The sequence below is a fragment of the Macaca fascicularis genome, chromosome 1 (assembly GCF_037993035.2).
Source record: "Macaca fascicularis isolate 582-1 chromosome 1, T2T-MFA8v1.1".
Lineage (NCBI taxonomy): Eukaryota > Metazoa > Chordata > Mammalia > Primates > Cercopithecidae > Macaca > Macaca fascicularis.
The window spans coordinates 55939963-55959079 of record NC_088375.1 but is presented as its reverse complement, the minus strand read 5'-3'; the positions used below and the strand labels follow the sequence as shown (position 1 = coordinate 55959079).

Below are 19117 nucleotides of genomic sequence, written 5' to 3'. Positions count from 1 at the left end.
ACCCAAGCAGTGAACTATTAATCTGTTCCATCAAATCATGTCTAAAAGGTCTGATGTATGCATTTTTGACAAGGGTGCTATCATTTCAAGGGGGTGAAATTTGGTTCTTTGAGGAGAAGGGTAACAAAATTTTACTCTATTAAGTATAAAGTGTAGATACACATACAGTATTGCACATAAACAGATGTATTTGTGGAATTAAAATTTCATGGGTAGAGGTAATTGGGAAGAAATGCCTAAAAAGGCAGTTTGAAGGGAAGATAATGAAGTAAAGGTTGAAAAATATTAACCTACCATTAAAAACATAAAAATAAAAAATACAATCAAAAAGGTATTTCATGTGTCTCTGAAAACACAAATCTCTCAAGGTTCTAAGTGTGTGGAAAATAACATTTAAAAAAGCAATATCTTAGAGACTGGAAAAAAAAAATCCAAGTCAGTACTGCAAGGTGATTAAAACTCTAGTGACATAACAAATTTTAAAAAATGACATTTTTAGTAATCAGCTTGATCAAGTCTTCCTGATTCAGCCAGCTAACATTCCAAGAAAAGGTACGATGTCAAAGGAGTGGCAGAATCCAAGTCTTTTTAATTAGAGAAGTAGTTATTAGACACCAGCAGAGAGGGCTGGCCTCTTTACACATGATGCTTTGAAATTCATTGCAATCTTATAAGATAGGTAGTACTGGCCACAATAACAAAATGAGGATTGAGGCTCAAAAATATTAAATAATATGCTTATGATCATAAAACTAGTAAATGACAGAATCTTGAAGCCAGGTAGTTCTAGCTCCACAGTCAGTGTTTTCTCAATGAGCCAGGCTGTCATGAAGTGTAATGCATACACAACTAGCTAAGAAGTATTAAAATACATGTGTGTACAAAATGTAGCATTAGAGACCTAAGGAAGAAATTCCTCCCATGTAGGGAGGGGGCAGCATTAGAGGTGAAGCTTGAAAGAATTACAGGGTTCTACCAGACAGAAACAAAAGATATCTAATGCATAAAGGTAAATATGGAATAAGGGTGTATAATTACAGCTTATGAGAGGCAACTTTTTCTAGATATCATTCTTACTATCCAAAGATACACAAAGTTCTAATTTTTCTTAATTTAAAAAAAACCATGAAGATATTAGATAAGATTATAAAGCAAAAATAAAATCCATAAACTCACTGCCTTAAAGAATTTTAGCTTTGGCTCAGTCCCTTCTATTTCTTGTACAAATGCATGTGCTTTTACATAGTGAAAATAGCAGTATATAAAATGATATACAGGCTGCCCATAGTGGCTCACACCTGTAATCCCAGCACTTAGGGAGGCCAAGGCTGGCGGATCACGAGGTCAGCAGATCGAGACCATCCTGGCTAATATGGTGAAAATCCATCTTTACTAAAAATACAAAAAAAAAAAATTAGCTGGGCGGGGTGGCTGGCGCCTATGGTCCCAGCTACTCTGGAGGCTGAGGCAGGAGAATGACGTGAACCCGGGAGGCAGAGCTTGCAGTGAGCTGAGATTGCACCACTGCACTCCAGCCTGGGTGACAGAGTGAGTCTGCGTCTCAAAAAAAATTAAAATTAAAAATAGAATAAAATAAAAAATAAAACTATATATATGCTTTTTCACCAACATTATTTTGGTTCTACTACTTCTAATGAAAACTTCAAGTATCAAATTTACGTTCTGCAACTTTTAATGTAAAATAGTTGAGCACTGCATACTGTTTAAGATTTGAAAAAATATAAAGCCTTAACTTAGTTAATGGTTTACAAAAAGAGACAGACTAGATTACATCAAGGTTTCTCCCACTTAATCAAATAACAGAAGAAGAAATATGTATGCCAGTACATACATTGAAGAGAGTTAACTTGTTTCTCCATTAGCAGTAATTCTAACCATGTCAGCCACAGTGAACTCATGTTAACTACCATGATTTCAGAATGGAACAGAATGCAACACAATGAAACAACAGCAAGGAAAGGAAAAGGGGCTGGGGTTGGTGGGGGAAGGAAAGGACTATGAGTGGCAAATCACTATCATGAAGTTCACATAAAACTATCTAGTGAGACATGTTTTGGCAAACATTAAGCTGTTGTATACATCAAGTTTTGACAAAATGAGCAAGATATAAATGGACACCAATAGCAGGGGTTAAAAAAATACCAGTATTAAAGAACATACCATATGACACCATTTATGGAGGAACGAAAAATCTTGTGGAAATTTTCTCCAAGAGCATCATAGTTTTAACTCTACACACAAATGATTAATATGAATAACCTGATGCTGAGTACAGACAAGCTTAAACTGTTAATGTCCACCCTTTCTACATATAAAAATCCATGCTGAATGCCACCTTACTATCAGATTTTATTACAGCTACAAATAAGAAATCCATCTTGCAGTCCTTTAAGATGCAGAGTGTCAGATGCAGAATGCAGACAGCAACACAGAAAATTAACACGCAAATTGTAAGTGCTACTTGTTCAAAGTGATGTAAGAACCTTAATGGGGGTGAGTATGGCTGGCTGGAAGGGCTCTCAATAACTGATTTGTATAAGCAGGAATGCGTAATGCCATTCAGAAAAAAAATATATATATATACACACACACATATATACACACACACATATATATACACATATATATGTAAAATCAAAAGTTCTTGAATTGAAGGAATAAGCTTTACATTTAGCAATTTCACATAGAAATGCCATTCATTCCCCCAAAGGGATTACTATATTAACATGTTAAACAATAAAACAAACACTAATGGAAATAGAAAACTTTGAACTTGGTATTAGTTATAGGTATGAAACACACACACAGACTACTTGCACTTTAAATCAAAATGGCATGAGAAATAACTGATTCTTGACACATCATGAATGCTGATGCCCTTCTCAGGAAATGCTATTTACAAGGAATTTGAGATAACTCAAAGATATACTGGAAAGCACAAAACTATAAGTATATTAGATCTTGATGGAATTCCTGGTATTTTTGTTTGTTTGTTTTAGGAGACAGAGAAAGAATAATGCCCATACAGTACCAGTAATTAAAATGAAGAAAATCACAAACTTGGAGACATATATGTCTCTAATCTCTCAGTAATCAATGTCTCTATGATGTGGAACATTTTTTTTTTTTTTAATTTTCATTTGAATTTTTTTATTACAAAATCACACATGATTTTTTCAGTCAAACAATAGAGAAATATAAAGTTAAAAGTAGATTCTCCTTTTTCCTCATGCATATTCTTAAGAAACAAGTACCAATAAAATCTTAATGTATATCATTTAGCACTTTTGTAAAGTGCTAAAAGCACATGTGTGTAAAAACACACACATCAATCTATATACATAAAATATACATTATAACATTTCTTCTCACAAAAAAAAGTTAACAAGGATATCCAGGAATTGAACTCATCTCTGCAGCAAGCAGACCTAATAGACATCTATAGAACTCTCCACCCCAAGTCAACAGAATATACATTCTTCTCAGCACCACATCGTACTTACTCCAAAATCGACCACGTAATTGGAAGTAAGGCACTCCTCAGCAAATGTACAAGAACAGAAATTATAACAAACTGTCTCTCAGACCACAGTGCAATCAAACTAGAACTCAGGACTAAGAAACTCAATCAAAACCGCTCAACTACATGGAAACTGAACAACCTGCTCCTGAATGACTACTGGGTACATAACGAAATGAAGGCAGAAATAAAGATGTTCTTTGAAACCAATGAGAACAAAGATACAACATACCAGAATCTCTGGGACACATTGAAAGCAGTGTGTAGAGGGAAATTTATAGCACTAAATGCCCACAAGAGAAAGCAGGAAAGATCTAAAATTGACACTTTAACGTCACAATTAAAAGAACTAGAGAAGCAAGAGCAAACACATTCGAAAGCTAGCAGAAGGCTAGAAATAACTAAGATCAGAGCAGAACTGAAGGAGATAGAGACACAAAAAACTCTCCAAAAAATCAATGAATCCAGGAGTTGGTTTTTTGAAAAGATCAACAAAATTGACAGACCACTAGCAAGACTAATAAAGAAGAAAAGAGAGAAGAATCAAATCGACGCAATTAAAAACGATAAAGGGGATATCACCACCGACCCCACAGAAATACAAACTACCATCAGAGAATACTATAAACACCTCTAAGCAAATAAACTGGAAAATCTAGAAGAAATGGATAATTTCCTGGACACTTACACTCTTCCAAGACTAAACCAGGAAGAAGTTGAATCCCTGAATAGACCAATAGCAGGCTCTGAAATTGAGGCAATAATTAATAGCCTACCAACCAAAAAAAGTCCAGGACCAGAAGGATTCACAGCTGAATTCTACCAGAGGTACAAGGAGGAGTTGGTACCATTCCTTCTGAAACTATTCCAATCAATAGAAAAAGAGGGAATCCTCCCTAACTCATTTTATGAGGCCAACATCATCCTGATGTGGAACATTTTTAAAAAACAAAAGAGGGTGAGTGAGATGAGAATGAATAATTTATGTATGAGTTTTAGGAAACCATAATGAGATACAACATATCAAGATAGAAACATGCTACATAGAAAATCTTTAATTCAAGCTACAAAAATTAATTTAGAATTACAATTGACTTTTATTTTTAACTGAATTTTCAATAATATCAAAAGTCACTCCTCAAACACAGGGAGAAATAAGCATTGTTGGCACATCTAAAGCAAAACTAAATTCTGAGTCAAATACACTTAACTGGAAATACAGAAGTATCTTTCTTTTTCTCTTAGCCAACAAGTCAAGACGAAAATAAATAATGAATATTTAGATTACGTGATTCCCAAACAAAGATTCAAAGCTGTCTGATGATTTTATGAGCAAGAAAAAGCAGTATGTCTTGGGTGAAAATATGGACTTTGTAAGAATATTTTGTATATAATATGTACAAACAAGTCTTCAGGAGGCAGCATTTTCACTCAGCTCTACCAAAGTTTCTTCAGGTTTTTAAACTCATTTTATACTTGGTAAGAGCAAGGGATGAGCTATGGTTAGGCAAGTAATGACTGATAAATTCTTGGTATTCTCTGAATCATTTTAAAGGTTTTCTTTTGTCATCTTAAAATTTTGCCAAAATTACTCATAGCTAATGAAACTGAAAAGGTTAACACTAGATTTCTTTAAAAGGAAACAAAATCCTTCAAGTAACTTAACAGAAATATCTCCTTAAAAGGGCATATGTCAAATTGTTAGAAGAAAGACCATTTAAAATGCAGAAAACAAAGTACTCAAAAATATATACTAAGCAAAATTTTTGGTGTTGTTTTTGTTGTTGTCATTTTTGTTTTTTGAGACAGAGTCTTGCTCTGTCTCCAGGCTGGAGTGCGGTGGTGTGATCTCGGCTCACTGTAAACTCCGCCTCCCAGGTTCAAGCGATTCTCCTGTCTCAGCCTCCAAGTAGCTGGGACTACAGGCGTGTGCCACCACACCCAGCTAATTTTTGTATTTTTAGTAGAGATAGGGTTTCACCATGTTGGCCAGGATGGTCTTGATCTCTTGACTTCGTCATCCGCCCGCCTCGGCCTCCCAAAATACTGGGATTACAGGCATGAGTCACCGCGCCCGGCTCGACAGCTGGAACCTTCCTATCACTACTCTTCAGATGACCGACTCCTTATCCTCCACCTCAGCTTAAATTTCACATTCTCAGAGAGGCCTTTGCTGCACACTCCATCTAAAATGCTCTCCTCCATCTAGTTTGTCTCTAATAACACAGTATGGTCATTTCCTTTTTGGCTATAATTATTTGATTTATTTTTTGCTATAATTATTTGATTTATTGTCTATTTCCCACACAAAAATGTCGGATTTAATTATTGTGTCCCACTATTGCGTCCCTAGTGTCGAGTACTGTGTCTGCCATATAGCAGTTTAATCCCAAAATGTTAAACATTCCACAAAACTGGAAATCTTCTGTTTCTTATCCGCTTAGAAATGCTTAAGATTGCAAGTACAAGTAATTAAAATTAAAAAGCTTTACTTTTTAAGATAAAAGCCTATTCCACCTTGACAAGTAAAAACTAACATTAATTTACTAAATTGTTCTGTATTTTTTAATGTCATTTATGAATTATTCTTACAAATGCTTAGTTTTCATTTATTCAAATAACAATTGGAAATTGAAAGGAAGTCTATAGAGTAAATGATGAAGTTCATAAAAGCTACAAGATAAATTTGTTAATCACAATGAACACTGAAAAAGAGACTGAATACAGAGCCACAGAGGTTATGAATATATTAAAATCACTCTATATATTATGGAAGTGCTATCATTGTCCACAAATTTCTGATCATATATAATCCTAATTTCTAATTATATGCAAACATGCAGAATCTAAAATTAACATGGGTAAAAAAGTAACTTATTAAAAGAAATTAAAAAGTTATTTGCTTGAAAAATACTTGAAAGCAACTAGCAAACGTAAGTGAATAAAAGGTAAGCATTCAATATCAAAGAATACTTTGGGGAAGACTTTTTGAGATCACCTGAATCAAAATGTGAATCTGAACAATATTATCACTTTATGTTCATTTGTATAAATACATAAAGTTTCTTTTTAGCTTTTCTTCCTAAAAGAATTCTCACTGACAATGGCTGTCACACACTAGATAGTGTTATCTAGAAATATAGTTAAGAGCAAGCAAAGAGAAATTAAGCATTAATGAACAAAGGATCAAAATACCTCACGTATTATTTAAAAATGAGAGTAACTATGGTCAAAGAACTAAGAAACAGAGAGACCCAAAATTCACCCTACTGTAACACTATGTCAGACTGATAAAATAAAAACCAACTTCAATCCTATAGCTCTAATCAATGAGCAAAATATAAGAGATTGTATATACCAGATCAAAAAAAGTTTTTGATAATCTTCCAACATAAAGAACGTAAGTTTTGAGAGCCAGCTCACAAACTCTGTGAAGCCTCTTTCCTAAGCTCCTCCTCACACCTGTTCTCTTCAAGGCTGCTCCTATCACAGTGCCTATCTCATTATGTTAGTGGTGTCTTTGTTGTAACCCCACTAGAATCCCATGAGTCTCATTATGTTTATCTTAATTTTCCTAAAGCCTTATCCACCGACCAATAAACACTAGGTGGTCAATAAATACTGGAGGAATGGATTCAATGATCAGCAGGAAGGGAAGCATTAAAGAAGGAGGCAAGAGAGAAAAAGTTGGTACAGAGAATTTCACAATTGTTCTATTAGTTAAGGCACCATCTTATTTTTTTTGCAAATGAACCATGACGGGATACAGGTACATTTTCAAAAAGATTGGTTAATGTTGCCATATACTGTAGGCTCTCAGATCCCTTTATGATTTCCAAGAAGTAACATGCATTTAGCACACACACTCTTCTTTTCCATACAGGTAACAGGCAAACTTGCAGTAAAATGGCCAGAGCTGAGCACATCCTTTGTTAACGGCCCTGAATAAGTGAACTAAATGGAGTGGCACAAAGTAGGGAAGGGTCTTAAAAACTAAGCTGAGGATTCTGGATGTTATCTCATTAAAACTTTGTAAGCAGATAAATGAATGATAAAACCAATAATTTAGCTTATGAACTCAACCGAAGTATTCAAGGAGTCTAGTGGACCTGGGAACGGTAATACAGTTCTTGAGACAAGTAATATAGCCTTAAAATAAAAAGTGGCATGAAAAAATTCAATATGTAATTCTTTAAGGTTTTTTGTAAAGAGTTAGGTTAGCATTCTTCAAAAGGAAAAGCATTGGTCAGCAATATTTTAAATTTTTTTTAATTTTAAGCTGCAGAAATGATTTTTTAAAAAGAAAGAACCATAGGTTTTCCTGATCAGCACAAGTGTAATGCATCACAAGTATCAATAATATGTTTAAAATGCAAATATATTTCTCCTTACAAAGATTTAAGGCACTGCTCCCTCATAAATAAGCAAAGAATATCTTCACAATATCATTTCTCTCTTCTATGAAGCAGTTAGGTTTAAACTAGAAGATGTCACAATATCAACACTAAAGCAGAAAGGAATGGGATAATCCAAAAGAATAAACTTTAACTTCCTGCAGTAATTTGAGGTTTATCACAGCGTAAACAGAGGCAGCTAGAGGGTAATATCCAATTAATACTGAAGGGAAATACAATTGTGCAAATTAACTCACACTTATCCAAATTTCCAATCAATAGAAAAATGCAGCAAGAGCTTTTTTTCTGCTTCCTTCCACCCCTCCTCCATTCTTTCTTTCTATTTCTAATAAGAAGGTTCTGTAATGTAAAAAATAATCACTAGAGACAGAACTGAGCCCTCCTTTCCACACTCAGATTCAGAGAAGGGATCCAAGAGTCCCCAGAGACCTCCAAATGTATCTCAATCCATCCATCCTCCCATCTTGACAACCTGTGGCAGATTGGCAGCTATGTTCTCTCCGCTCTATTCTGTATGTTGAGCTTGAAATGTTATTTTGAAAATAATGTATTTTGAAGATTGTTACTCTACTTGAGAGTCCACAGTGCATCCTCAATTGCCTACAGTTCAAATTCCTCTGCCTGGTTCCAATGCTCACCACAATCTGGGCTCACATTTATAGCCTGGCTTAAGTTCCAATTCCACCAATTCCAACAGCTCAAATTGACATCTCCATTCTGTGAACTCTTATTTAAATCAGGAACCCATGCCACAGGGTTTAACATTAAATTGTTCTAGATAGACTCTTTTTCCCCTGGAGGGCAGGAATAATACCACTAGTTTCTTTTTTATTTCCCTGGGTGCTCAGAAATCATAGTACAAATTTAATACATTTTAAAAATGAATCGAAGAGTTCTTTTGTAAGGGAATAATTGTTCCAAAAGTAATCTCTTTCATAAACACTAATAACTACATTCCATATTGTGTTTTCTTAAGCTCTGAGTGGCATATGAAAACAGAGAAGACTGCAATTCTTATATGCTGCTGGTGAAAACTTACACCAGTGCAACTCTGGAAAACAATTTGGCATTAACTTGCAGTACACATGCATCCCCTGTGGCTCAATCATTTTCATTCTTAAGCACAAACAAGAGAGAAATTCTTGTATGTGTATACTAGGAAAGACATGAGAATATCAGAGAAGCATTGTTTGTAATAGCAAATAACTGTAAACAACTTAAACAGCAATCAACAAGAACAGGGGAATATTATACAGTAGCAAAAAGGATAAACTACAGCACACGCACCAACACAGACTAATTCCTCAAACATGATGCTATCTGAAAAAAAGCAGGCTCTGTGAGTGTGTGTGTGTGTGTGTGAGATACATATATAAAACGTGCTTCATTTATGTAAAGTTCAAAAAAAATACAAAAGTAAACAATTTTATTTTAGAAGTTCATACTAGTGTAGGAAAAACTATGAAGAAAAACAAAGGAATGATAAACATTACATTCAGGATATGGTTATCTCTGAGGGAAGGGAGTGGCACACACATGTTGAAAATATTTTTAATATTTATTTCTTAAGCTGGTTTGTGGATACGGGGATATCTCTATTATTATTTACATCTAACACATACACCATATAAAACCTTTTATAAATCATTACTGTTTCATTTTTAAATGTAAATTAAAACTGTTCATCTCTATATTGGCTGTCACAAGTATACTAATCACCTTAAGAAGTTTAAAGAAAAAAAAAAAGGACATTTAGATTTCACAGGTCTCTGCAGAAAAAAGATAACAGACTTGCAAAGCAAAATAGGCTGCAGCACGTGTGAAGAATAACTATTACCATAATTGAAAAAGGGAAGTAAAAGTGTATGAGTCACTGTGTGATTTATTGTTTGATGTCATGCACACTGGAAGGCAGAAAGACAAGTACTTTCTAGGCCAGAGGATCTCATTAGGGCAAGTGAAACTTACAGGGCTCTGGCAAGTGAGCATTCCAGGGTAGCTCAGTGGGACTGCAACTCCAGGGTTAGGGCAGGACTTGGAAAGAGGAGCTGGAGCAAGATAAATGAATTCAAGAAGACAGAAAAGGGTCTGGATTACAGAGCAAATCTGATTCCAGAATGACACAAATACAATAAGGGATTTTAAAGTTAGGTATCCATGTTCTAATTTTATCTGCCTCGTTTTTATTTCCAAGTAAATAAAGTTCACTTCATTTTCCTTTCATTTTTTTTGCTGGTATAGTTTAACTTCCATTTACTAACTTTGGGCAGTACATTTTGTGACTCTAGTTTCTGACTACAGTGCCTACAGCTGTAGAACTTCAGTGAGTATTCCACAGCTAGTTAAATGTCCAGGTAGAAGTAATGGTGATAACTCAAATCTGTCTCTTAAAATCTAGAGTTGTGAAAGCTTTTTGAGGTTCAATACCAGCTAAATTTTTAAAGCCTAGAAATAGTGTTAAAACTAATATTTCCATTCTATACTACACTTGATTCTGGCTTTTAAAATACAGCGTTCATTCTTTCCCAGCATTCTCAACTTAAGGCTATCAGTACCCAATCATTCAGGATATACTTTTATCATCTATAATTCACATAGTATAATTTTACATTGATTTACATAATTAAAATCATCTTACCTGCACTTTTTTTAAAGCTACTGGTACTCCATCCAAGAGACAGGCTGCTCTATAAACTTCACTAAATTGTCCGCGACCAATTTTCTTTTCTATTCGAAAGTTGGCTAATGTATTATAGCCCATATCCGGTCGTAAGGCCTTCTGTAATTAAAAATGTCAGAAAAATTTTCAATCACACAATATACACACAATACACACAATCGCTGATCATTTTCATATATGTAGGTGACACCTAGGGTAAGTTTGCAGACATCCATTCACTCAACAACAAATATTTATTGAACTTATGCCAGGCACTGTCCTACACACTGATGATACAGTAGCAGACTAGAGAGACAATAATCCCTGCACCTGAGGAACTTACATTCTAGTGAGGGGAATAAACAAGGAATACATTAGAACATACATATAATATATATTTTTATATATATTATGTGAGATAGGAAAGCCTAAAAAGAAAAAGTTAATTAAATAAGAAGGATACAACATGAACTTTTAGATAGGAACTCCTTAGAACTTGTCTTTAGTTCACAGACTATAAACTTGTCCCACCCAACCTAGTATTTCTCTGATATTTCTTTTCTTTTGCAAAGATCTTTGAGTTGAAATGGACCTTACAAAAATATATAATCATTTAGTCCAAACTGTCAACTAATGCATGAAATACTTAACTTCCTGACAGTTATTTAACTTCTTCAAAGAATATGTCCAGTGGCAAGAAGTTTACTACCGCACTATGCTGGCTGCTAGGGAAATAGAGATGAATGAGATATGATTTCTGTCTCAAATGGCTTAAGTAAATACATAGAAGAGGCTCTTCACTATGCTATGAGAGAAATAATTATAAGATATTGGGGGCAGGGGCACAGTGGCCATCCCCATTTTGAGACAAAACTCAGGTTATAAATTTTACCGATTGTCTTAGTTCTTTTGTTCACTTTTTTGTTCATGGACTCATTCATTCAATATTAAGTTATGGGGTAAACACTAACTGAACATCTACTACAGTCAGACACTGTCTATTGCTAAAGTTGGAATATTACCTTTTACATTCCTGATGGCAATCATTTTAGCATCTCTAGCTATTTAAAATATAACAAAAAAAGCCTATTTTAACTATCACTTGCCCTTATATCTTCTCTTTTTTGGCTAGATATGCCTGAGCCTTTTCAAGATTCCTGAAGTACTGATGAGCACACTCTTCCATGCCTTTTACCATCCCCTCACACCCACAGTCCCCTCTGTACTCTCCAAGCCAAACATGACATTCTTGTGGGGCCAGGCTAGTGCACCCTCTAATGAGACTGAATATTTAAGACCTATTAATGCAAAGATGGCACTGGTTCGTGAGCACATTACATTCAGCTTAAACTCTTAGGCCTTCAAAGAAACCTTTGATAATTATGGCTGATGGCCCCATAACCCGGACTTACGCAGAAGGCTATTTTGATATATGGGCCAAACTTTGCATTAACCCCTAGTACATTTTATCTTTTAATTTCACTATATATATCATGCTAACAAAAACTGTAAAATTCTGCCAAAGAGTCACTATAATTCAAATCCAATGTTTTCTCTTTAAAAAAAGAAGCAATAATTTGTTTTTGTACATTGTTTTCTTCTTCTAGAAGCCCAAAATACCGTCAAGAAAAAGATCATGCTTCCTTTAAAATATGCAAAACAACGAGAGTACAAGAAACGTTTCAAATTTCAAATTCATTTCATAAATATAGAACCATAAGATAATTGTTATAATTACTACAACAATGATAGAAAGTCCCATTTTCGTCCCCACAACTTAGCAGGCACTGTATATCAGGACTTTAAATGCCATCAAATTCAATTCTCTCACCAATCCCATAATGTAGATGTCATCAAACCAAGTGAATGTCTAGTTATTTCCAAGTATAGCCTATGCCACACTGCCATGTTATTAAGCAAAGTCACCTTTAATATGACCCAATATTACGGGAACCTACATGATGATCCACAGATATTTTCAGTGTTAAGTCTTTTGACGAAAAAAAATAAAAAATAAAGACAAAAATGGAATAGAAATGTGTTAAAAATGAAGATGAAAAAGCATATCACACTAAGAAACATAGAACAAAAATAAAATTATCATATAAAGGGAGATAACTTGCCATGATGTTCATTTGCAAATGGATTTCTTTTCATAGCCATTGAATTTACAATTAAGTGTCAATGTGACAAAATGATATATATGTAACAAAGAAACTCACAAAGTACCACTTCTCAAATATATCCAATGGATATTTGGCTTTTTTTTTTTACATTTTTAACTTTAAATAAAGGTTTTTCTTTCTTTTAAAGGAAACATGTTTTAAATTGTCTATGATTGCCTAATAATTGTTTATACTGACGCACTAGAATAGTCTGTGTCATCTAATAAGTATAAATCCTTCTCTTATACACAGAGATCATTCTTTCACTTAATGAAGATTTGTCAATCTCAACAGCAAAATACAGCTTCATCATTAGAAGGAACACTATCAAACGATTCAGATACTTTAAATTTGACTGGGAATTCCATCTTCTGTCTGCACAATAACTTGACAAATATTAGCGTGAACTGCTAAGGCAGTGTGACAACCGCATGCTGAGAGCAAAGTCTCACTAATGTGTTTTGGCATGCAGGTTTGTAATCACACATTTACATATGCAATGACCTACATTTGCATGTCAGATCACACACTGTCTTGGTTTATTAAGACTGGGCACCTCCCTGTGCTTGGCCGCCAGAGTGGCGAAAGAGGGCCAGAGGGCGGTGTTTTTTGGCAGTTGAGGGATGAACTGCCACCAAGGATTAGGTTGATATGGCCTGAGCATTAGACACTTCATTAGACGTAATCTGTTTAACAGTGGGCAGTGTATGTAAACTTCACAGCCCATTTGCGGCACCTTTTTCCCCCTATGGCCTTTCTTCAAAGGGCACTGTGGGTGAGTGACAGCTTGTCTCATCTGCTCCCATGTCCTGTCACCCAGTGTAGATGTGGAAAGCTGACATGAGAAGGAGCATAGCTGCACATCTCCAACTACCCTTGGGTCTCTCTGCCACACTGCAATTTGTATAAAAATAAGCTTGTATAAGAGGAGGTCTCCTTTAGCAGATCATCAGGCAGGTAATATATACATACATATATACTTCGGTAGCGATTATAGTATATTGTTGTCAATGCCACACTTCATTTTGCTGAGTTACATTCCACTGTAGGTAGCATTAAATTAGGGGCTTTAAATAAAAAATGGTATCATCAAATGGGTTCCCATTCAAGTAAAGAACTATTTTTAGGAAATAGCTATATTCTCTTTATTGAATGATGTTCTATGTCCCATATGTTTTAAGTTACTGGGAATAAAATAACTCAGCAAAATACTGAGATTCAAATCAGCATGAAATATAAACCAAATAAAATCACTTAAATTGACGTTTTGCTGTTCTCAGTTTGGAGTGTAAACTGAGTCTCAGTTCCTTGAAGTTCCTTAATGACCCAGGTTTTTTTTTTTCTAAGTGGCACAAAATGGCTTTTAGATTTGAGATGAGTCACTTAGACGACCTTCAGCTTTTATGGAAGTAAAACCCCACTTTGTTTCTTCCACTATCAAATGAGGATAATGATGCCTTATCTACGACAGAAGGCTTTTCAAGTCACTTTTGCACCTCGCTATGGCCCCCTCCACCAGCTGCACCATGTATTTCCCAAGTGCACTGTGAACTCTGGCCTCATGCCCATGGCATTGCACTTGCTTCTTCCCATGCTTTCTGAATAACTTCCTTTTTCACACCCAGCAAACCACAGCTCATATTTGGGATTCAGTTCCATGTCAGCTCTTCTAAGGAATCATCTTCAACTCGCTCAGGCAGCTTTATTGGCTTCTACCTCTGTTTCTGTAGCAATTGACAGTAGTCATTCAACTCTATCAAGACACATACAAACTCAGGCACCATGTTGGGTCCTGGATCACACACACTTTTAATTATTTGTTTATACAGCTGACTCTTGAACAACACAAGTTTGAACTGTGCAGATCCACTTATATGTAGATTTTCTTCTACTTCTCCCCTCCCTGAGACAGCAAGAAACCCCTTCTCTTTCTCCTTCTCCTCTGCCTACCCAATGCAAAGACAATGAGGATAAAGATGAAGATCTACTTTCCACTTAATGAATATTAACTATCATTTCTCTTCTTTATGATTTCCTTATTAACATTTCCTTTTCTGTAGTTTATTGTAAGAATACATTATATAATAGACAAAACACACAAAGCATGTGTTAATTGACTATTTCTGTTATCAATAAGGCCTCTAGTCAACAGTAGGCTATTTACAGTTAAGTTTTTAGGGAGTCAAAAGTTATATATGGGTTTTTAGCTGCACAAACTACCCTCTTGTTGTTCCAGGGTCAACTATGTATATACATTTCTCCTTCCAGACACTGAGTTTCTCAAAGGTAGAGTCCAAAGGGGTTTTTTTTTTTTTCTTAGCTTTTTATAGAAACGCCATGAAGTAGAGAATAAATACTAACTCCGTTAATGTATTTGAAAGAACTAAATGAATGTAAAAGGCCCAAAATACATAGGGCATGACTATAATTATCTACAAGCTCTAAGTAGAATCTAGTAGAGAATCAGTATACTGTTCTGGGTTCTTATTAACAAACTTTTTTTTAATGTGAATATACTCTAATCACATTAACAAGAGATCTTACTAACTAATTGGGATTAACTTCTACATATTGGTCTGTGTTTACTGAGTTTCCTTCACACAGATACTTTTCATTTGAAAATAAAATTCATTCCGTTTGCCACTGGTTCTTATTTTCACAGGTGCAGACTCCTTAAACAGTAACTTCCCAGGACTAAATTAATTTCTTAATTTGCTTTAAATTTGAAGGCAAGGACACTTACTGAGCAATAAGATAATTCAGGATAACATTATGATGATAATCCTCTCTGGGGAAATTAGAAGAGTCACAGCATGAACTCAATAGTCTCCCCAGAGAGAAAATTATGTCCTGATAATTCCTCGAGGTATTGTTATCAATGATTTAATATACAAGCCAGTATTAATTACAATAATTAACACCATTAATAAGGTTTTCATTGTTACTGCAAATTCATCTCTTACTGGTGATTTTCCAGAGCCACTTAATTAAATAAACTACCTTATATTTTATATTGTTGCATTTCTCCAAAATTTAAAACTAACAAAACTTTAAAATAACTTTCAAATTTTATTTAGCAATAAAGCTCATGCTATTATCTTTTATCTTTAAAAAGGTGTTACCCACCTCCAAACTGCACAAACCAGAACATCCTTTCTATCATGTATTCTACAGACTTTCTGTCATATTTTCTACAGACTTCACTGGAAACCAAAAAAGGCAAATAAACAAAAAAACACCATATGTGCCACCAAGACCTAATTATTAGTGCTTCTTCCTATTTGAAAAATTATCTCCCTAAAATTTTTTAACTATGTAAAATGTAATCTATTCCTAAAGTTTCCTAAGTGTCAGAGACTTACATCAGTTTAGACAACATGCCATTAATCATTAAAACTGGCCTTTTATCAAAGGAGGAAATTTTACTATTGTGTAAGAAAAATGAGTGACCAAATATAACCAGTTATCTAATTAAATTTATAAGACCCTGGTATTTGTAGCATTTAGTTGTCATTAGTTATATTACCAGCATAATAATTATTACATCCAAATGATGTAACCAAAAATACTGATTATCTCTTCTATGTTATCATGAGCAAGATAATTAATTAATGTCAAAGATACTCCCATCTCCCCTACTTCCCTATAAGCACGACCAGCTATACCTGATAAAGTTAAATATGGAGAGAAAAAGCCTTTTACTGAAAGACAGAGACAGAGAGTAAAAGTGGTTGTTAACAATTTATTCATTTATTCCACAAATATTACTGGAGGGGGATACAGCACAAAGACACTAAAAAGGCAATAAACAAATATATAATAAAAAAAAGTGGTTACATGTATAATGAAAGACAAATTCTAAAGATATTTATATATTTTAATACTCATTTTAAAAACAGGGCTCATAAAGAAAGAGGACAGGTTGATTTGAAACCAAGTTGTTCACTCAACAAATATTTATTGAATGCATACTATGTGTACCATTCTGGGACTACTATGTGTACCACGCTGGGACTAGTGAGAAAGCTTATACCTAAGAGAAGAAAAATAATGAACAAAATAAGTGATAAGGTGATACATTCTATGGAGAAAAATATGGCAGGTTGGACATACTGCGTGAGTGGGAAGGTTCCATTTTCATTGAGTGATCAAGAAGGTGATATTAAAGTATATACTTGAAGAAGATGAATGAGCAAGCCAATGGGAAACTACTGAAAGGCTTTAAACAGATGTGAGTGAAATATTGCTATGTTGGGAATAGATTAAAGGGGAAAGGAGCAAGGATGAAAACAGATCAATTAGGAAGATACTGCAATAAGATAGGTGAAAGATTAAAGTAACTTCAGAGTAGCAGCAGTGGAGAAGAAAAGAAGTGCTTAAATTCTAAATGTATTTTAAAGCTTCGGCCTATGGTGAATGCTAACATTAAATATGAGATCAGAGAAACAGGAGGAAGGTAGTAATGGCTCTAAGAGTTTTAGCTTCAGCAACTGGAATGACAGACTTCCTACTGAGAAGGAGAAGATGGTGGGTTGTCAGTCTGGAAGGAAATATTTAGAGTTCAGTTTGGGCCACATTAGGGTTGAAACATGCAAATTTGATGCCAAGTAGGCAAATGGATATATGAGTTTGGAATTCGGGGCAGAGGTCCAGGTTGAAATACAAATTTAAGAGTCACCAGCATAGAATCATGAGACTGGAAGAGAACACAAAGTAAGGGATATAGAGAGAAAAGAGCTCTAAGGAACTGAGCCTTGGGGCACTCCACTGTTAAGTGTCACCTTCTCAGAAGGTGAGAAGAAATCAATAGAGGGACCATTAAGACAAGAAAACAACAAGATTCCTGGAAGCCAAGTGAAGAACAGGTTTCAAAGAAGAGAGCATAATCAAGTCTACCAAATGCATCTGCTAAGTAAAATGAGGCCTGAAAACTGGCACTGGATGGAGCAAGAGAGGTAACTGTGACTTGACAGGAGCAGCTTAGGTGGCACAATGGGGTAGAGAGCTTAATTAGAGTAGATTTTAGAGAGAAAGGAGAAATGGGAGACTGAACTACAGAAAAACCTTTCTGGGAACTTTGCTATAAAAGGGAGTGGAGAAATAGGTCAACAACTGGAAGGAAGAGTAACTTAGACTGTTTAAGGGGTTTTCTTTTGTTTCATTTTGTTGTTTAGAGGGGAGAAATAATAGCATAGTAGCACAGACTCAGTAGAGGGGGTGCACATGGGAGGGTTGGCCCTTGAGAGCAGTGTGGATAGTTCATCTGGTAACAACAGAAAAGGCAGACGGTGTGAATACAGACTCTGGGAGGAGGATAACTATGGTAGGAGACTGTGGAGGTTCTCTTCTGACTGGCTGGTTCAGTTTCTTCAGTAAAATAGGAGCAAGGGCATCAGCTTAGAGCTAGGATGAGGAAAGGACATGTTATGGGTTTGAGGACAGAAAAGATATCAAGTGGGAGAGTTTGGAGCCAGGAAAGTAGGGAGTGGATGAGTTAAGGATGATTGCTGAGCAGCATTAGGCTTTACTTGAGTTTCATGGCCATAAATTTAACCTACAGCAAGAGTCCTCTTCCCTCAAAAAAGCTATTGTTCATTCTGTACCATCAATAAAGTTATTCAATAAAGGAAACTGTTACTAGGAGAATGTAACATCTAAATTTCTGAAAAGACTTCCAAAAATAGAAGCAGTCTGCTCAATGCCTATGACAAACACGTTGGTAAAATCAGTTGACCAAAAGAAACAAGTTAAATGACACTTATTTCACAAAGAAAGTAACTCCAGAAGATAAGCTAGAGAAAAAAGAAGGTAATATAGTTATCGAGACTAAAATTCATACCCAATAGGGTGGGATACTTTCTTTCTGGCTGGCCTACAATGAACCCTGATTACTACCCTGAACATGCTACTCAAGGTAAACTTTATTTCATCCCTCCACATTCACTTCACAGAGATGCAAAATAGTAAATGGATTACAGTCTGAACTGCCATGAAGCTTAAAGGAATGGTCAGTCTACCTTACAGGTTAAGTTGCAAGACTCCAAGATAAGATTTTCATACTTTCCACACTGTAAGAATAAGGAATATTTGTTTTTCTACCCACAGATCTGAGTGACATGTCTTTTCTCTATCATAAGTAGCCAAAGTATTACACTATCTTCAAATTTAAAAAAAACATAACCTAGGCCTCTGATCACATCACAATGAAAATTAATCCTCCTTCTAATAACTCATAAAAATTCTTAAAATTGTACTCTGATTATAATTGGTTTATAATTAACATTTTGGAAAAAATGTGACTCAACCATAGCCATCTTCAGCCAATAACCATAAATCA

At 35.0% G+C, this 19117-nt stretch overlaps 1 protein-coding gene across 14 annotated transcripts in view; it reads right to left on the bottom strand.

Annotated features, from left to right (window-relative positions):
• The window catches only part of NEK7 (NIMA related kinase 7), a 146005-nt gene that overhangs the window by 54374 nt on the left and 72514 nt on the right, over window positions 1-19117 (bottom strand). For 10 of the 14 annotated variants that reach the window (XM_065539256.1, XM_074031859.1, XM_074031876.1 and 7 more), the window contains one exon: window positions 10595-10735. The exons of the other annotated variants lie outside the window; for them this stretch is intronic. In XM_065539256.1, coding sequence (XP_065395328.1) covers window positions 10595-10735 — 141 coding nt within the window. The remainder of the gene's footprint in view (window positions 1-10594; window positions 10736-19117) is intronic. 14 annotated transcript variants of the gene reach the window in all.